Source organism: Ursus maritimus, unplaced genomic scaffold (assembly GCF_017311325.1).
Source record: "Ursus maritimus isolate PB19 unplaced genomic scaffold, ASM1731132v1 scaffold_36, whole genome shotgun sequence".
NCBI lineage: Eukaryota > Metazoa > Chordata > Mammalia > Carnivora > Ursidae > Ursus > Ursus maritimus.
In genome coordinates, this window is record NW_024426230.1 from 1,058,941 (window position 1) to 1,080,224 (window position 21,284).

General features: G+C 44.9%; 1 gene segment (V, D, J or C); it reads left to right on the top strand.

Moving 5' to 3' along the window:
- The first annotated feature begins 3,987 nt into the window (after window positions 1-3,987).
- Window positions 3,988-21,284, top strand: part of LOC103681025 — a 33,519-nt gene continuing 16,222 nt past the window's right edge. Inside the window, 1 exon segment of the C gene segment in view lies at window positions 3,988-4,174. Coding sequence covers window positions 4,003-4,174 — 172 coding nt within the window.

The following is a 21,284-nucleotide window of genomic DNA, read 5'->3' on the forward strand; positions in this document are numbered from 1 at the left end:
CTCAGTCCGGCCTCGGCGCCCCCAGCTTGCTCTGACCACATGGCTTGGCCCAGTCCCCTCCTCTGATCCCAGGGGACCAAAACCTTAGGACAGCAAACTGGAGACTCCGTGGCCAGAGGCGCACAGGAAGGCTCGTCTGAGATCCAGGAGCCATTTAAAATATTTAATGCTGTGATTAAGTTTAATTTGTCTAAGTAATGCGCGAAAATTTCCGCTTGTAAAAACAATTCAAATTACAGATAAAGCCGATATTCACCTTGACCCACTTCGTTCGGTAGGAGTTTTCTCCCCCCAGAAACGACCCCTGAGACTGGTGTGGCGTATTATGCTGAGTTTCTATTTGGAGTTTGTCGACATGAAGTCTCAGGTCTTCCAGGAAGGAGGCTGGAGTCACAAAGTACTCTGCCTGCAGCTTGCAGATTTCAACGAGATAAGGCACAGTTGCTTGAACGCAAAGGCTGTTGGCAACCGAGAGCCACCTTCCCGGGAGCTCTCAAAGAGTGGATGGGTCTTTGGTCAGAGAACACCTCGGCTGGAGACAGGAGGATAGACAAGATGGCCTCTGACAGGTCTCTAGGGATGGTCCACCCCATGGCCAGCCTCTGTCACGGCTCGTCTGTCCGTCATCTGACTGTCGTTACGGTCTGAGCTTTTGTCAGCACTGCTCCTGTGCTGTGAGGGCTTTGACTTTACTCAGCATCTACGGGGTTTTTGCAAAGAAAGGAAACTCTGTGCGTACTCTGCGGGTGGGAGTTACGGACTCACTTTCGGGAAGGGCACCAAACTCATGGTCACACCAAGTAAGTTCTCTTCTTTCGGGCTAATTATTCTTCCCAAGAAGCCTGTCCTCCATCGTACAGAGGCTGTCAAAACACAGGTGGTGTTTTCTTTGCTTGGTTTGTGTCGGGTGGTTCGTGGTACCAGTTGGAAAACAAGGTTATGGATGCATAGATCCCTAGGGCATTGCGCTTGGCTTCTACCACCCATGGGGTCGCTCTCTGAGAAAATGTGTGAGCCTCCACGAGGAGGAAGGTCCAGGGAAAGTAAGGAGAAAAAAGGCAGGAATCGGGTGAAGATAGACAAAAGGCCTGCAGCAATAACAAACAAGATGGGGTCCCAGGAGAGCAGCAGTAGCCGCGTTGAGTGAATTTCCCAGGAGGTGCCCCTGCCGAGGCCCATTCTTTCAAGGAAAATTATGGCAAGTACCATCAGGCTGGGAAGTTGCTAGTTATTAGTATTCATCCCACGTTCTAACCTAATTACAAGGAGATTGTTTTGGCCATGGGCAGTCATTTCAGGTTCTGTTTTCCTGCTTGCCTCCTCCACCTCCACCTGTCTTCCTAGAGGCCCCAGTCAAGGTTATCGCAATAGCACTGAGCACTGTGTAACACCAATGCAGGCAAATTAACCTTCGGGGACGGGACCGCGCTCACGGTGAAGCCAAGTAAGTTGTGCTCTTCTTTGGCGGGGCCTTTAGGGGCAATCGATCAAATCATTAGTTTGAAAAATACTTTAATCTTGCGCATCTGCTTGGGCTCTTTATTAATGTTCTTTCCCCAGGCCAGAGAGAGCTGGTTCCCTTCTCTGCTTTAAAATGAGAGGTGCACGCGTGCGCGCGGTCTCTTACTGTGCTCGTGGTGAGGGGCTCTGAGGCGCGTATACAACATTTTCGAAGAAATAGAGGTAGAAGCAATCATCCAGCCAAGGACAATGTCAAGAAGGACCTCCGGGGAGGGGGGACCCAGTTAGTGTTGCACCACCCCTAACTAGACTTCCCTGCATGCACCCTGGCCATTTGGGGTAGGCTCTGGCTCCTTCTGATCCTCTAGGGCAGGAAATGCCTCAGTGCTTCTCTGTAATCAGTTCTGAAATTTAGCAAGCCTTGCTGCCAGAAAGTATTTTTTACATCTAACTTGGACCACCACCACCCGCCACTGCAATTTAAATCTCTCAAAAGAACCATTAGAACTTTGGGCATCTCGTTCGGGAGCAAAATTTCTAATGGAGGATGTGAGACTCAGCACTGAGTCTACTTCTGCACCATCCCTGAGGTGCCCTGTGTTCCCCAGGGACCTTTTGTACCCGAGTGTTTGTGGATTAGGCAATATAGCATGAGCTTTAGGGACAGAAAAACTGAAATTCAAGTCCTGGCTCCACTACTTTGCTTAGCTGTGTGACCTTGGGCAAATTACTTAACCTCTCTGAGCCTCAATTGCCCCCATCATAAGATGAGGATAAAAAAATACCTACCTTGTTGGGTTATTATAAAGATCAGATAAAATAGTACAGCCAAAGTATTTAGCACAGTGCCCAAAACATAAGAAGAGCTCATTAAACCCTAGCTATTAATAATAATGGTAAACCTCAGCTCCAACACACAGTAGAACTTTTGTTTCGCCCCTCGGGCTCTTCTGTCAAGACTCTGTCATGCATCAGGAGAAGAGCTGGCGTGGGGGGAGGGTGGAAAGTGTCAGCCTGTTCTATAAAATTCTTCACCTGGGATTTGAAAGTATCTAAGTGGAAATAGAAAGAATCCTGGCTCATTTAAATACAAAATCATCCAAGTGTCAGAGGCAGGGGAGAGGTTTCTGCAGAGAGCTGCGTGGCCGGAGCTCCTGAGGCTGCTCACGGGCCCTTGGAGAAGGGGTGCACCCACAGTAGCTGCAACCTTACACCCCCCGCCACACTGACCCGAGTGTCACTTCCTCTAGAGTGCCCCAAGACACGGGCTTCCCATGTGGGGGGACAGGGACAGAGAGAGAATGGAAGCTTCACAGGAAAGAGCAACCTGTCCCCAAACTGTCCTTCTGCTCCTCTGGGTAATGAAGCTCGTGATGAAATATGGCATCTGCAGATAGCCCCTCAATGACAGTCTCAGCCCCGGAGATGGGGGATCAGTGAAGTCCCTAGAGGCAAATCGGGGCAGTGACTATGGAAATAGGTGGAGGGGGAAATGGAGTCAAGTCACATAACGCAGTCTGGGACAGGAGGCATCAGACCGAAGCTAGAGGGGCTGTGTTCTCCCGCTCCACCAGGACTCAGCCCACAGGACGCAGCTAATACTGCAAGAAGAAGGGAGTGAGGTTAGTGGTAAACCTTCCTAATAGGTTTTTGAACAGTGAAAATGAGCTGTCAGGAGTAGTTGCCAGAGCACTTTCTCTAGAGGGTTTTGAAAGGAGATAGACACCCTCCTATCAGGGGTGATTGACGTGCAGCTCTGCCTCGAAGCAGAAGGAGAAATGAGAGAACCTCTTTAAGCCTCTTTCCAGACCCTGGAGTCTCTCTCCCTGGGGAAAAAAAAAAAAAAAAAAAAAACCTTTGGCTCATTAATGCAGAGCGACAGCCTTCAGGACACCAGGGTCGCTGGGTTAAGTTTTGGAACCTTTGCTTGGTGTGTCCCAAACTCCCTTTGTTCTCAGGACTGGACAGGACAAGCAGGCTGGCTTTTTCATCCTAAAGCTAAAAACACAGGTTCTGGGTCCAGGGTCGTGGGTCACTTATGGCATTGAGATGAAGTCAGGGGAGCCCCAGAGGGTTTTTGCTGAGCCCAGAGGCACTGTGGGACTAACTACGGCCAGGGTTTGAGCTTCGGTCAGGGAACCAGCTTGTCTGTGCTACCCTGTAAGTACAGTGACGTGGGAGTGAGCCAGAGGGTCCTGAGGCGTGGGTCCAGAGTGGCCTCAGGAGTGGGGATGGAGAGGGAGGTAGAAAGGGACAATAAGGAGGGGAGGGATCACTCATTCAGGGAGGAAAATCACAGGTCTGTGTGAATCACACCAGAGGAAATGCATCGGAGGTTTCCCTTCTCAGGAGGCCTTGGTGTGCAGGAGAGCTGAGTTGGCAGGTTTTTGAAGCTGAGATAATCACTGTGCACAAGGACGAGGCTACTCTTTTATCTTTGGGAAGGGGACAAGGCTGCTTTTCAAGCCAAGTAAGTGGCATATAACTTGAATTGTGCACTGAATACTCTTATCTCCAAAAGGAAGACCTGCTCTCTTTCCCATGGGGGCCTCCTTGGGTCAGAAGAACATTAAAGGGGTTGAGCAGACCAAGGCCCAGTGCCTGGTCATCTTCCTTATCCTCGAAGGAGCTCTGGGAGCGGTAGAGGGGAAGGAACCCCCCAGGACCCCACCAATAGCCCAGTCCTGGGATCTATCCACTCGCCAGTCTTCCAGTAAGTAAAACCATCTGATGGCAAGTCTTCCTCAGAAGCAGATTCCAGTAGAGTTCTCTCTATTTCGTGGACTTAAAAACCGAGGCAAGGAGAGGCCTGTGATGGATACGGTTCCAAGAGGCTTAGAGCTCAGAGATCCTAGAACAGTTTTTCCCGGAGACTCATGAATTCAAAGCACCAGGTGATTTAAAGGTGAGGGCAGCAGTGGTAATCAGCTGTAATGGGAACTCCAGCGGTGCTGAGGACTGGGCTTGGCCTGGGGTGAACTCCTAGACATGGTGGGTTTCTGTCACTAAAGAGTCTAGAGCAAGGGCCCGGGCTTTGTTAACCCCAGTGTTGCCACGCTCTGGCCCTACTGCCCGGGAAGGACAGCTCTTGGCAAGGATTATCCTGGGCGTCTTGAAAGAAGAGAAATTAGAGGAGAAGGGAGGGAAAAGCTTATATCTCATAACATGCAGTCACCTCATTTTGTAGCAAGATTGTTTCCCCACGAGCAGTTTGTCTTCATTTAGCAGCTGTCTTCTCTGGGGAAGCCATTTTGTAGAAGTGTTTGTCACCAGAGTGACAACTGATGGCTGGTAGAAATTGAATTTTGGAGCAGGGACCCAGGCCATGGTTCACTGCAGGTAGGCCCGATTCCCTGGGGTCTCACCTGCCCTTAATTTTAACCCCCCGGGTGCCACGTATTTCTAGCCGAGACCACGAGAAAGAGATTTGAAAGGAAGCCATTTCCCTGAGCAGCAATACCCAGAGCCATTAAGCAAAAACGAGAAATCGGCTTGGATAGAAACATTTTTGGATAAATAGGAATTCTCATTATTCTCTATCAGTCCCCTGTGTAAGTACTTTATTCCCCTTATAAGAAAAAAAGTTACAATAAGTATAGCCACAATTCATGCTGTGGTGTGAGAGAGACCTGCTGAGGATTTTTGGGTAGAGGATTAGAAATGTGTTCAGGAAGATTGGATGTGTTTTTGACAGGATATGTAACACAGTGTGAATTATAACCAGGGAGGGAAGCTTATCTTCGGACAAGGAACCGAATTATCTGTGAAGCCCAGTAAGTAGAGAAGTGTATCCCTGGATTAAGCAATGTCTGTGGATTAGGGGCTGATTTAGACCCAATTATACACTATATGAAAAACGTTTAGAAAGGGTGAGTGAGCATCAGACAGGACAAAAGTCTCCCTGGCTAGGATCTGCCATCTTGGTGCAAAATGGGCACGTGGGCGAGGCCTGGGAATTGCTCCCAGAATAGATGTGGTGGGACTAACGAGGTGTGACTGATTACTTGGGGTACTGGCTAGGTCCTGTAGCCCCAGATTTGTACACTCATCAGTGGACAAGACTTCTAATTCCTCAACAAGCCATTCTTTTTGTGTAAGAGTTCATTCATTATAGAATGAACCTTGTAAATAATGATCATTGACCCAAATAACAGGGAATAACCTCTCCCAGAACCTGAAAATCACTTTTTTAAAAAATGTTTATTCCTAAGTACTGTGGGACACCTCCTGTTTCTGAAGCTTTGGGCCAAAAATTTGTATAACATGGCCTCATGGAGCAGAGAGAACCCTGTAAAATCATCCCTTCTGACCACCTCCATTCATGACGGAACTAAGGCCTGTGGAAGAGACCGATCATGGTCCTACAGCCTGTCCATGCCTGAGCTGGAACTAGATCTTGAATCTGCAGTTTGCTGAGCTTGTCTCGACCATTAAGTCTCCTGGCCTGAAGTTTGAGGAGCCCACAGAACTCATCTGACAGTATTTTATCCATCTATTCTAGGTGAGGCTTGGTGCTCAGGCGAGCGACCCACCAGGGAACAAACTCAACGTGATTCTGCCCTCAGGGAACAATATCCCCTGACCTTCTGGAGGTAGATCTCCTTTGTTCCCTCGAATATGACAATCCATATTCTGACCCTCCCGGGCATGACCCTTTGATGCCATCCTCACTACTCTAGGAAATATTAAAATTCATTTTTCTTGCATTTTTTATTTGGTTAGCAGCTAAATCAACATAGGAACCACCTTAGTCAGGAGAAAAGAAATGACCCAAAAGTAAAGTGGAAAACTAGAAATTTCCCCAATATTTTAATCATTATAAAATTATTTTATCAGTATCAAACCAGCAGCCACATTAACGAGATAATGGCAGCTCTATACCTCGTGTCCGTCCTATAGACTCAGGCTGAGGAGGACTCAAGGATTTATCCCTGGTTGCGCAACTCGCCGATGTCCAGAGTAGAGGAGAGAGAGTCTCTGTGCTGGGCTTCGTGAGTCTTTTTTGAATAAATACTCCTCTTCTTACTTTACCTTTTTGAGCACCCACAAAAAGATGTGAACCCTGGTTTAACATCTAAAATCGGAGAGCACTTACTCTACGTATCTATTGCAAGCCTATGTTTGATGCGTAGAACTCTGTGGCAGAAAGTGGAAAGCAAAGGTTCCCTCGAAGACAGTGGGATTGTAAAGACAAGGATTTATCCATGGTCAGTAGATAGGCAGTGTGGTCACTCCAACAACAAACCCAGGCTGGCGATGCTGTAAAGCTTAACCCATAGAGGAATTGCCGACTCTTTACCCTGTGCTCTGCCGGCCTGGCCTGTTTGATCTGGTTTTTGTTGTTGGGCATATCACAGTGTTTCTTCTGGTTCAGGCTGGCAACTGACCTTTGGATCTGGGACCCAGCTGACTGTTGTACCTGGTAGGCTGCCACGAGCAAATACTCTTTGCAATGATATATTCATCTATAAATGTATACTGTCTGTGCATGGAACTTGATGGGCCTGGGGCTGAGGGTCCGGGAGAGACACCAAGCACACATGCTCAAAAGGGTATCGTAAGAAGAGAAGTATTTATTCACCAACGGCCAAAGAGAAAGCGAAGCCTTTTAGCTAAGTTTGGAGGGGAGTTGATGAAAGTGAGTAGAGAAGAAGCTATCTTAATCTAGAAGAATTACTGAATAATAGGAACAGACTCCATAAAGGGAGCCTCTGTGTCTCATAATATTTTCCTTCCAACCAGAGGAAAGGCTGCAGGACGGTTTGAGCAGGAACTATCTTAAACCAGGTCTAGCTGGCCAGCTGTATTTCTGGCCTCTCCTAGGGACTTCTGCGTGAGTTGGTAAACACAAAGGTGCCTATTTAAGATATTTCAGTGCAGCTCTATTGCCATAGCTCTCTGGTGCCCTTCCAGCAAAGTGTTCCCGTAACACACTGCTTATCGTTTCTACAAGTAAGAACAAGTAAGCCCCATGCCCTCCAAAACTGCATAAGTATTATAATTACTTGGCTTAGACTGAAGTCACCTCTATTTTATTTCTCATAGCCGTGTTCATTTGTTGAAATTTGTTTAAATCCAAACTGTGTGGGTGTCTAACTGTTGGCACTGAGGTTTCCTTTCTGTTCTTATTGTCAGCAAAATATTTTGCTCATAAATAATGTTTCATCTAGACTTGCAAATGACAGCCAGCACTGTGGCCTCTTTTCTTTGCCTCTTGTGAAAGGGAACATGCAGGCAGAAAGGAAAGAAAAAAAAAAGCCAGATTGTACAGATTCATTGTGGGGGCTGGAAGGAGAATGTCAGTGTGGATGGTAAAGTACATTTAGTTATATAATGCAGGTACTTTGACAGATAGGACACAAGGATCTTGGTAGAGGATACATGCGGACAGACTGCAGCTAGCTAGCTGGTGTGGTTCAGGATACCATTAAAAGTAGCTCAGGTCAAGTTGTCAAGCACAACGCAGACCCAGGTACAAACTCAGGATGAGAAGCTTCCAGATAGCCCTGGAACTAAAGGCAGAGTAAGGATTTTTCTCACAATCCAGTCCACCTGAGGAGAATTTTCATTTATAATTAGGAAAAGAAAAAAGGTAAAAAGCACTTACTGGCAGTATCCTTGTTTCAGACAGTGTGTGTATGGAGCACAGAAGACATAAGAATGAACCCAAGCAGAAAACTAAAGAAAAGAAATCGATAAAACCACTGAAGAAAATCAGTTGCCCTTATCTTGCCTGTCTCTGATAATGAATGTGTCTTCTTGGCTCATTCTTCACTTTGGTTCTTGAATTTTCCAGGAAAATAGCAAGAAGCTGGTGGGGTTGGGTTAGTCTTGACCTCCCTTGGTTGGTTATCTCTGTTCAGCATGCCTCCGTTTTAGGAAGCCCCAGACTTTTTGTAATGATAGCAAACATGGTGTACAACTCGAACAGATTTTACTTTGGATCTGGGACCAAACTCAGGGTAAAGCCAAGTAAGTTATCATTGTCTACAAGTGAAAGTCGCCAGCATCTTATCCTAAATTCCTCTTACCAGTTTGTATTTGTTTTGAGTTCTTGTGTGTTTTGGGTTCCCACCCATAACAATTTATCGTTCCTTGTTCATCCATCTCTTGAACAGATATAAAACATCGTAAATAGATCCTGTGATTCAGTAAACATTCTGAAGCTGCCTACCGTAGCCACTTTTGGGATGGTATCCTGTATAAAGAACATTCCCGAATTTTAACTCTTGCTACTTTTACTAGTGGACAAAAGAGCATTTGGATATAATTTAAAGTACCTATGAATGTCCCGGGTTTCAGAGAGAAGATGTGACAAACTAAAAGTATATGTATTTTTTAAGATAAAAAGAATTAGATAATGTTTATTGAATGCTTTCTATAGGCAAAGAGCTGTGTGAATGCCTCTCAACCCATTTCACCTTCCTAACAATCCCCTAGGATAGATATTAGCATCCCCCTTTTCACAGACGACAACATTGTGGGAAAGTGAAAGCCGAAGCAAGAGATTAAGATAGTTACCAAGGGCGTACAGCACGGGGGGTAAAGCCAGACCGCGAGGCAGCCTTGATGAGGTTTGTGCAGAAACACCTAGCACTGTGACCATGATGGCTACAACTACGTTTTTGGAGCAGGAACCACAGTAACCGTAAGAGCAAGTAAGGAAGAAGGAAAAAGTCAGAACAATTTTAAAATAAAATGGTAGCTGTGATCATGGGCAATTTCACCTAAGCAACTCAATGGTCAGTAACTAAATTCCAAAAGGCTCTCCCCGTTTGCATTAGATTCATAAGCTGTCTACTTCACTTGTCTTCCTCACCTCCTCTTTTTCCCCAGAATGGCTCTCCCCATCAGGTGCGCCTTCTCAATAATAAATTTGTTGAGGGCACAGGCTTCACGGTCAGATAAAAGTCAAGCTAACCGTCTCAAACTATCTCAGGTCCCTAAAGAAAAAGTGGGAGAGGATGTCACTGGACTATATTAAGACGAGGTAGAACTCTTCAAATATTTGAAGAACTGCCACGTAGACGAGGAAGGGGTTAGTACAGAATTCAAAATCAAAGCCAGTGGTTGAAAGGAGATGCGTCTCAACCTCTTACGGAATCTTTTTGAACAAGTAGAAGCTCCCTGCAGTGGAAAGGCTGCTTTGTGAAGTGCAGAGCTCCTCTTCCTTGGAGGTCTTCACGCTGGGTCCTTAAGGCTAAGCATTGGATGTTAGAGAAGGGATTTCTATACCATTTTAGCTATTGGAACAAATCACCTCTGTGCTCCCTTTCAACTCTTAAGTGCTAAATTCCCAGGATTCAAGCCTAGAGGATGAAAAGGCGAGCCGGGCCTGTTCCTTCTATTTTTATTATTTTGATAGCCAAAGAAATAGGTCATCAAATTATTCATGAGCTAAAAGCTATTTGGGATTTTTTAAGCCTAGAAGATGGTGGGGTATGATTTCCCAGTGCAGTAAATGGGAAAGTAAAAGTGGGATATCAGGAAGGAAAAAAAAAAAAGAGGAGAAAAAAGAAATGCCTGGAGGGAGGACCAGAGGTTGAATGAGGGAAATGAGGTGATTTTGCAGAGGGCAGATCTGGTCTATCGAAGTTTTCGTGAGTTCAGCTTTGGAAAGGGATCCAAACATCACATCAACCCGAGTAAGTGAGCAGTCTTTTATACTAGGAAATAGGGCCAGGGAAGCAAAGTTCCTTCCAATTTAAACACTCTCAAAAGGACAGGTAATTGCTTTCTGATGGGAGGGGCCTCTGTGGGTGGGAAGGCTATTGTTACCACAGACCATCTGTCCCCCGAGAGAGAGCCTCTGAGGACTGACCGTCCAGCTCAGACTGCTGGCTGCATGAGAAAAAGACTTAAAGCCACTTAAAGAGGATAGAGGTGGATTTTCAACCCCACCCCCAGGGCAGGGCAGAGAGTGGTTGGGGCATATTAGGAGCAGGTTCATGTAAAGGGGGCCAGCACTGTGTCGATAGAGGCTCAACCTTGGGGAAGCTGTACTTTGGAAAAGGAACTCAGCTAACTGTATGGCCTGGTGAGTGGGTTGTTTTCTAGTCCAGGGAACCACTACTGTGAAGAAATTGAAAAGGGAAATGAATGAATTCCTTTAGTCTTAAAGCTAAGGGAACACATGTATTGCCCCTCCTGGAGGACCCTCCTTCTTGGGTAGACTGGGATGGGGAGGCAGAAGGAAGGTCAAGATGACCTAGGGTCCCTTTTAGGAACTTGAGAATCTAAAAGCAGACTGTGTTCATCCCCACCAAAGGCAAAAAAGAGGGCAATCCCACTAGAGTGTGTGATGCTTCTCGAAACACACTCTGTTCATACCCAATGACTGGGGAAGAATTTGGCCCTTGACCCAGAACGGCATGTCAAATTGGAAGATGGATTTTCAAGGTTTATTTTCGTTGAGTCCTGTGATTCTTGGTCATCTCCCTGTTAGAAGCTCCATAGACTATTATACTCCTTTCTTATCAAGAATGACTTCTCCATCATACTCTGTAGACTTTCCCCAAGAAGCCTCCTCATCCCCTTCCTTAATACTAGCCTCACCAGCGGAGGCTCTAGAATAGCTAGAGGGAGTCTGGGTTTGAAACTTGGACCAAGGAAAATAGAGCTGATCCACGGTGCAGAACAGCTCACAGAGCCGAGGTGGACCCACTAATGTGTCCTTCCTCTCTTTGGAATCTTCTTTGGGCGCTAAATTGAGTATAGAGACCCTGACGTGCATGCCTGTGTGTGATTGTATTTATCAGCATTTCCGCTCTGGAAACAGGAACAGCCTGATCCAAGAGGTTTCCATGGCTTATAGGGCTTCCTGTTCTCAGGTTCCTTTGTGGGTTAAAATGGTCAAATGACCCCTGAACAAGGCAATGGTTGAGAGCTACTGTCTTCACTCATAGATCTAGGTCCAAACAGCCACAGCAGAGAAGTAAGTAAATATATGAGCAGGTTAGACCCAAATACGTGCCCACTTACAGGCATTCCAGCTCTAGAAAGCAGGTACGGCACTAGCAGGCAGGAATACCCTAAACACCACAACCCCTCCACTTTGTCAAGGCTTTAAGAAATGTCCTTTGTCAAGTATCTATAGCGTGTGGTTTCCTTGGTCCCTGTGGGTTTCGATGGCCTCAAGTCACTATGTGAACCAAACCGCTGGAAAGAAGCTAATTTCTGGAGGAGAAACCAGGGTGTTAGTCAAACCCAGTGAGTACTGGGGCTTGAGCCACACTTCTGCTTCTAACATTGAAGCAAGAGCCTAGCCATTAATGTGCTGTGTTGGCCCAGATGAATGTGTCTCAAACTTGCCTTAAAAATGTTTAGTCTTACTCTTATGCATATGCACATATGTATGCACAAATCCAATGTGGATAGAAGATATTGCTACCCTGATATTTTTCTAGCGTCCATTTCCTTAAGAGAAGGAAAACGATTAAGGTACTTTTCTTATTTCTTCACTGAAGACCTTATCTGATCGTCTCAAGAGGCAGAGGACAGTGGAAAGATGGGATTCTCTCTATTCAGAGTGGTTAAGTGATTTGAACATGGACACAATAGCAGGGCAAGGACCCATGTCTTCTGAGGTTCAATATATTGCTGTCTGTACCAGGCTGCAACCTCTATAACCAGCATTCTGATTTATCTCCTCAGGCCCTCATTTTTCCCAATTAATGCAACTGAACTATTGGTAGCTCTTATCTCCTGGCTCACAGAAAGCATATGAGGATTGAAAAAACATTGCTCTGGGGAAGAGTTGAGCTGGAGCTCTGCTTGGGTTTTTTGCAGGGGACAAGGGGTGGTAGGGAGAGAAGTATTTTTGTTGCTGATGGTATTGTCTTTTTCAATGGGGAAGGGAATAAGAAAAGAAAGGGTATTTGAAAGGCAAGGTGATGTGATCAATACATGAATGTGAACAAAATACATCATGAAGGCATTCACCTAGGAGCCAAAAGACAATGTGGACCCGGCTCAGCCACTCGCCAGTGGAAGACCTTTCAAACTCTCTAAGCCTTAGTTGATCTGTAATATGGAGATCAGAGTTCCAGCTCTGCCTAGCTCAAAGGATTTTGTGAGATTCAGATGAGATAATATATGTGAAATCCTTTGAAAAGTGTGGGTGGTTGGATGCCTCATAATTTTTTAAAAGTCAGATTTTATGAAAAAGCCCATCAGAGGGTAAATCTGAGGGTAAGCCAGTTGAACAGACTTCAGCTAGGGCAAAGAAAGGGTTGAACTGGCCTAGTAGGCGAACCCTTCCAATCATGAGAAAATAGAACTTGGGAATTCGTGAGCAGGATTGTCCCCGGAGAGCATCAAAAACCTGAGATCACTGAAGAGACAAATGTGTGAGTTTGGGAGCTTGTAGTCGATGGTTTCTGAGGTTTCCTAGCATTCCAAGAAGTATGTGAGTTTCAGACCTTTCTTGAGTTTGCCTAAATATGGGCTTGTGTTGAGTTGGGTTTCAACCAAGTGAGAGAAGATTGCTGTGCTTGAAAGTGAGGTACCCTTTGGTTTTTGTGGTGACATAGATCACGGTGGTGTTTCAAGCGCCCAGAAGTTGGTGTTCGGAACGGGGGCCACGGTAAAAGTGGATCTTAGTGAGTATCGCCATGTATTCTGAATTTGATTAGTTAATGAGACATGGCATGAACGTCTCTGGAAATCTCAGTGGACTTCCAGTTTATTATTCCAGTCCTCAGTTTATTCAGATTTACTAGGGAGCAGAACGCTCCCTGCACCCTTTCCATCTTAACTGTAACAGCTCATTGTGCTGGGTAACAGTTTCCAGTCTTTGCCAATTTAATAGGAATGCAGAATGGAGAGAGCCTCTCTCTCTCTCTTTAATTGAAATGAAGGAAATCTCTTCATGTTAGTGGCCAACCCCATCAGAAAAACCTGCTCTGAAATGCCAACACCTTCTCTTCGGGTTGGCACCGTCTCACAGCCTCGGTGCCCTCAATGGCCAGTGCCTGCTTCCAGTTACCCACATAGCATCCCAGAACCACTTTGGAAGAAGCCCTGTCTTGCTTTAGCTTTTCTAACCAGGGATTCACATGGTAGAACTAGGTCTAGCGTTCCAGCAGAGAGCAGGCGTGCTCTAAGCGTCCGTGTGCGTGGTTGACGCCGTGTGATTTGGACCCAGGCTTTGACCTTTCAAGCGCTCGGTTTGCTTATCTGTCAACAGAAGTGGTGATTAATTCCTCCATGCCTGGATCTCACTTCAGAGGTCACCTCCTCAGAGAGACCTTTCCTGCCAGGCCAGTCTGACAAGCCACCAAACACAGCCGCTGCCTGGTTGTCCCCTCTCCCAGTGCCCGGCCTGATTTTATTCATACACTTCCATCATTTGATGTGATATTATCTATGGATTTGTTTATGTGTGTCACTCCCTGGACTGTGAGCACCTACAGGTGGTGGACGGGAATAGTGCCCAAGTAGCCTTCCCACTGTGTCGCCTGTGCCTGACCCACAGAGGTATTCAGTGACTAGTTACTGAGCAAGTGGAGGACCTACTACCGTCTCACCTCCTTCTCACAAAGTAAGGGAGCTTTGTTATTGTGTATCCAAACCCCGAAAGCCCACTGAGATCCTTGCAGAGGGTAAGGACAGAATACAAGATTCCGTTGTTGATGGTGATAAACAAGGTAGGGTAAGTGGGAACCTGAGGTATTTGCAGGGCCTCATTTCACTGTGCCTACCAGGCAGGAAGTGCTTTGACTTTTGGTAAGGGAACCACGATATCAGTGAGCCCCAGTAAGTACCCGGTTATTACTGATTATAATGCCTGTGCTTATCCTGCAGTCTTCTTTTTTTTTTCTTTAAAGATTTTATTTATTTATTTGACAGAGATAGAGACAGCCAGTGAGAGAGGGAACACAAGCAGGGGGAGTGGGAGAGGAAGAAGCAGGCTCATAGCGGAGGAGCCTGACGTGGGGCTCGATCCCATAACGCCGGGATCACGCCCTGAGCTGAAGGCAGACACTTAACCGCTGTGCCATCCAGGCGCCCCTATCCTGCAGTCTTCTATCACACAGGAAACTAAATGTCTGCTTATTCTTTAATTCAATGAGTGTTGCTGTTTAGTGACGAAAGCCATTAAAACAAAATGAAAAAATGGATGCTGTCCCCTTCTCCAATACTCCAGCCACATCCCATGTTCCACTCGTGCTCGCAAAATTTTTAAATGCATTAAAATGATAAAAGAAAGAAAGATAATCTACAGGGATAGGTAACCTGTTAACCACTGGTAAAATGAGATTGTGTCCAAAGCAAAATGGGGATCAGAGCTGATGAAGTTTGGCTGGTGAAAAACAAGATGACTTGGTGAAATTTCGCAGATATTTTTAAAGGAAATGAGTGTCAGAATTGGCCAGAGAGTATCGCTTGGACTCTTCTCAGGCTTTCCCCTACATCACTACTATTGTGCCCTGAAAAGAGGCTTTCACGGACTTAATTCCATAGCTTTATTCCAGTGATAAAAAAGGGGGAATCCCAGCCAGAGCTCTCATGAGGGAGGGTAGATGCATGCTAATCACATTAATCTATTATCAAGGTAGCTCGGGCGTCGTCGGGCAGCGTAGTGCTGTGGTTTAGCACACATTCATCTTTGGGAGTGGGACACGGTTATCAGTAAAACCCAGTAAGTAGACAATATGTCACTAAAGTCGGAAGCTTAATGTGGCTACTGAGGCCCATTGAACTTATTGCAGGATTTGTAGGGCCCGAGTGTCAAGAAATTAATGGTTTATGCAGACTTAAGTGCATTCTGATGTAGAAAGAAATGTTGGAGTAATGGCAGACGATAGGAAGATCGAGCTGTGGAGAAAAATAGTCATGTAGACGAACCAAAAATAACAGACTGAAACAGCCCAGTCAGAGAGCTGATCTTAAAGAAAAAGGCGGAAAGTTTGGCCAAGCCAGTTCTTCTAGACCTGGTCTGATTAGAGCCTCTGGGCCACGATGTCTCCATCTGTACAATAAAAATATTTAATATTAGCTCGTAAGTAATTTTAAAACTAAAATAAGATATGTATTTGAAAGTTTTCTATACATTATTAAATGCTATATACGTATAAAATAATATTTGTTTTCAGAACAAAAAGAAAAGGCTAGATCAGCTAGTATAATTCTTTCAAGGAATCAGATACGTAGGTTCTTAGTACAAGCGCCGTTTTCGTGTGATCTATAGCGATAGGCATTGGTAAAAACAGCTCTGTCTTCTACTGAAATACAGTGACTCGCATGTTACCCAAATGTAAATGGCAGGAGAAAGGAAGTGATTTTGTAAAGGCCTGAATTACAGTGACTTCTGGGAGTAACCAAAAGCTCACCTTTGGAACAGGAACAAAACTCCAAGTCACCCCAAGTAAGTCTACATTCCCAAGCATTTCTCTTTCCTTATGTCCTTTCCTTTCTGATTGTAACATTCGGAGCACATCATGGGCTAGAATAGGCCTTTTCTGGCTGTTTTCAGAATAGTTAAATACAGAGATGGGAGAAGGGTAACCATGGCTGTCCTCTAACATTCTGATAGTATTGTTCCGTCCGAGTTGGGTTCTTTCTCAACAGAAGAGAAAGCCAAGATATTACTCACGAGGCCAGTGGAAAACAGTAGATACACAAAGGATAAGAAATAAAGAGGATACAAGTGGTGTTTTTAACCAGAGCTGAAGCAGACAGGGTGTCCTTTAATCAGAGGGACGCCCGGCTTTGTGGGCAGAACAGGACTTGAGTGAGTAACAAGGCTTTCATTGAACCCGCAAAGCAAGTTGACTGGAGGGAACAGGAAGTTGTCACTCCTCATGATCTGGATGCTGGTCCGTGAAGTTTCAGATTGATTGAAGTTAAAATGAGGAGAGGCACTCTGGCAGGAATCTAAAAATTGATAACTGTAATGGAGACGATAGAAGGACTAGATTTATCTGTTGGATAAATAGAGTTGAAAATCATGAGTTTGACAGTGATAGACCCAGAGATGTGGTAGATGGAGACTTCATTTTAAGTGTTGTAAAATAAATGCCCAAATTTTAGTCAAACGGCCTATGTGTTACGTGGAATATTGAAAGTAAGTGAAGATGGAGCCGTCTTTGTAGATGGAAGGGCCCTAGGTCTCGGTCTGGGATATGAGAAGAGTGTGTGGACTTGTGGGTGTTTTGGGCTGACGAAGAAACAGTGTGGGAAGGACGGAGGCTATAGATGGATCTTTGGGAGTGGGACTGGACTGCTGGTCAGGCCTGGTGAGTAGCGTAGCAGAAGGATAGGGGAAAGATTGAGGACAAAATGTCTTCATGTCTCAAGAAATGATTGTGTCATGGAGGGTGAGCTGGGGTTTTTGGGATCACTGTTACTAAAGTCCTGACGTCTCATTCTAAAAGGGACAAGGAGGAGGATTCTTCTCCTGTAGCTTGTCTGAGTTGTACCTGTCCTGTGCTAAAACGTCTCGTCCATCTGGGCCACTTCTGTCTTCTGTAGCAGTGTGGGTTCAACCCGCTCAGCCTCAGATCACTGGTTCTTTATTTGTAAAATAAGAATAATAATAGCTGAGCCCATGGCAGAGTTGTGGCCTGAATGAGGTAATGTGATATATGTAGGTTGTTAACCTGCTTGGCATGTAATAGGTTCTCCATAAATGACGGTTTTCTTTCCCCTTCCCTACGTTGACCAGAGGTTGCAAAGCACAACACGGTAGGCCATTTTTGTATGGGTGTTTGCTACAGTGTGGAGGTGGGATTCAGCAGATTGACCTTTGCAAAGGGGACCACGCTTCTAGTCTCTCCAGGTAAATGTTGGCCCCATCCTGCCCTTATTTTCCCCTTCTCTGGTTTAAGTCTTCTACGGGGACTTATGTGTGTTTTACTCTTAGGGACGCATCTTCCTTGTTTTATCAGTCAACCTATGAATTTAAGATTGAGTCTTCATGGGGGGCATTTAAAAATGAAAATGGGCCAAAAAAAAAAAAAAAGAAGAAGAAGAAGAAGAAAAGAAATAGGCAGCAACAGAATTGGAAATAACAGTAGAACCAATTCACTAGATCAGAATGGAACAGAGATGAACAACCTAGACGATTAGGACAAATCTGGTATCTTCAGAAATAGCCCGGCTTCCTGTTTGAAGCCTGGCTGTAGTTTCTCCCCAGGCATGCCTCCCATTCCTCTTAGCCCCCATACCCCAAATTGAGCTGTGAAATCTTGGACAATCTGTGACACATGCAGCTATGGGAATCTTTCATTACTGAGAAGATCTTCCCATTAAAACTGAAAGATCCTTGAGAGCAGAGACTCTTGTTATATCCCAGGAAGCATCTAATATGGTCCTTTTACAAAGTAGTGCTTCATAAATGCTTGTTTAATGGAAATCAAGTCTCCAGGCCAAAGGGAAGAAGAAATGAAGTAAATGCTACATCCAGGATGTGGTGGAGGGGGGAAAACTCTAGATTGGGACTCAAGTAGACCAGTGTTTGGGCTCTGCTACCAACTAACAGTGGAACTTAACACAGATCTCTGGCCTCTGGGCCTCCATTTTCTCTCCTGGAAACGGGGAAGCAGGTCTGCATGACCTCTCCGCCCTCCTAGCACAAGGCCTATGAATTTATTCCATGGGAGAGAAGGGGTGTTTTTCTCCCCTACGAATAAGTCAAATAGCTATATGAAATCTTGAGTGCTTTCTAACTCATTAGGGTAAATCAGGAAAAGAGGTGAAGTGACAGAATTTATTATGAGGCATCAGACACTGTGGGACTGACTGGGAGAAATGACAGACTTGCCTTTGGGACAGGCGCCTGGCTGAAGGTGGGGCTGAGTAAGCGGTAACTACAAAATGTCTTCTGGTGACAGTGATCGGGGGAAAAGGAGATGTCATTTGCATCATTTGTGTCTTATTTATAATGAGCTGTAATCTAGTGCCGATGTGTTAAGAATTGTGGCACCCAGAGAAATTAGTGAAAGTATTCCAAGACTATACAAGCATACTTTCTCTGGGGTGGAATTGAGCCAACCATTAAGACTTTTCCCGAGATAGGAGGCTGGCAGAAGCTCCGTCTAGTATCAGAGTTTTTAGCACCAGAAGGGAGCTAACTGGAGCCTGATCGAGGGGAAAAGCTAGAAGTGCAGAAAATTGCATGGTCATGATCTAATGGACCCTTTCTACTTCCACTGCCATTGATTCAAAGACAAAGTAGGGCGGGATGATATTCAAGGTCATTTTATCCATGCTCCAAAGAAGCCATACCAAATTCACTCCAGAGACTGTGTCCCTTTACACCACACGTTGTTCAGGAAGAGTCAGTGAAGTGCAGAGAAAGGAGCCCAGGGCTTCTGGTTTCAGTCTAGAGTTCTTAACTTGGCCCCAGCTGGTGGCGTGACATTGAGCAAGCCATTGCCCCTCCATGTGCCTTAGACTCCTCCAATGTGAGTTGAGAAGGACAAAGCACTCAAAATCTGTGGTTCTGGGACCTCACTCCTATACCACCCGAGAGTTTATATGACTCAAGTGTGCAGACTCTAATGGTTATTTCATAAACAAATTCTATAATCCTGAGAAAATAACCTTGTTAATCAATCATCTAACAGCATAGAAAGGGTTAACCACCTTCTCAGTGCCTAGGATGTGTGGATGCGACGCTAGGTACGTGACATATGGTATTGTTTATCCTCAGACAATTCTATGGGGCAGGGGCAGTATCCCTATTTTATAGAAGAGGAAACTGAGGCCCAGAAAAGTAATCACCCAAGATCCCAGTGTTAGTGAGTAGAAAAGTCTAGATTCACACCAGGGTCCGTCTGCCTGATCTCAAAGCCTTGCTCTTTCTACCACACTCTGTCATAGACCCAGCGCCAGGGCTTACTTAGAAATGAGAGACAATGCCAATCACAGTAAGGAAAAACATGGAATTTATCTTTTCTATTCTTAAATATTGCCATGACTTTGACATGGAGCTTTGGGAGCTCTTGATTTGAATGCCCTAAATGTCCAAAGGATTCTCTTCCCCTTTTCATAAAGAGACAAAAAGTACAAGGGCTACTGGGAGCATTTACCCCCATGAAGACAGAGGAGCTGGCAGCAACCACTCCCTCGTCCAGAGTCTTCCTTTGTCTCGCTATATGTTGTATTTTCCCCGGGTAGACCAGTCACCTGTGTGGCTGATCTGCAAGTGCCTGACATAGGTGTGAGTTATAGAAAATGCAACATTAAGGGCACTTTGGATGTTGCTGGACCACAGAACTTCAGCTCTGAAAGGGAGCTTAGATATCATCTAATTCAGAGCTCTTTATTTTTCTAATAAGGACATTAAGACTCAGGGAGGTTGGTTAAATTGTCCAACATCATAAAGTCAGTGAAAAATAGGGCTGGGACTAAAGCCTGGGGATTCTGGTCCCTGGATTTCATAGAATAATGACTAGTATTTGGTGAAACTGGTAGGAGGTGTGAGATATGTTCAACACAGGAAAAAAAAACAAATGGGTTTTACTGGGGAAGTATAAAAAACAGTGTTCCTTATTATTAGCACCTTCCCATAGGCGTCCTGGGCCTGCTCCCCAAGCTGTGGTATAAACATGGAAGGAGAAGGAAATGGCCCATTTTGTCATAGCACAAATCACTGTGGGGAAACACTGCGGGCTTCAAAATTGGGACAGGAACAAGACTATTTGTTAAAGCAAGTAAGTTCTATGAAATATCTTGATTTGGATTACAGTTGAGGAACCTCTGTTTTCATTGCTTTATTTGAGGGGGCGGGCGTGGTTTTGTCTATTTAAATAAGAAGATAAGTTAGCAACGATAGCGTTGCATTATTATCCATAAGCATCCTTAATGCAAGAAGCATGTCCTGAACACTTAGTAAGTGTGGGTGGATAAAACTACCGTAGGTCCTGGCTAGAACTGGAAGTCTGTAATTATATGAATGACTTTTTCGACCTGAATTTTCATGACTTTTTTTTATGACATTTTTATATAATCTACTGCATATGAAGCAGGATCTCCTATTGGGTTCTGCCTTATTTCTTGTTATCTTCCACTGGTCTTAGGAAAACGAAGGTTAAATAGTAAAATTATACGCCTCCTCCCACTTTGGTGCATGCACACAGATGCAGGAACACGCTTGGTACCTGATCTCTGTGTGACATAGGAATCCCAGACTAGGGTTCAGTTACAGGTACCATTTTGTATGGCGTTATGTCAGAGTGTGAACACAGGCTATCAGAAGCTCGTATTTGGAACTGGCACCCAACTTTTGATCAGCCCAAGTAAGTCAGATCTCCAGAAATGTGTAAACCCACCTCCAATATTGGGTTTACATTTTTACATGTAGCATTTAGCATGGTCTGTAATGGAATATCAATATTACCACCATTACTGTTTTGTTATTATTGGTCATAACAATGCTGCTAGCTCAGAATATATATTTTCCGCCATGTTATTTTTTTTACCCTTTAAGGAGAATCAGTGTCGAGATATCAAGAGAAAAATGTTGGAATTTCCTAGGGAATCAAGTAACTTGCTTGTTCATTCAGTTGTCCCTTGTCTGCTGAGAGTCAGTACGAACCTCACAATGTCTGGGGTTTTATACTGCCTCCTATTATCCGTCTTAGAAATGCTTGCTTGATTTTTTCCGGCCTAAGTACTTAGATTTTGAAGCTCACATTTACCCAGAGTATACTTAGCTTTTAACCTCTCCCAGAATTGGCCTCCTTGTCCCAATAATCATCCCCAGTAAAAATCAGTTCAACTCACTGAATGATTACTGGGTGTCATCAATAAGCCAGGGACCACAGTTGGTTTTAAAAAAGGAAAGAAACAAAAAAAGAAGCATAAGCATGGCCCCT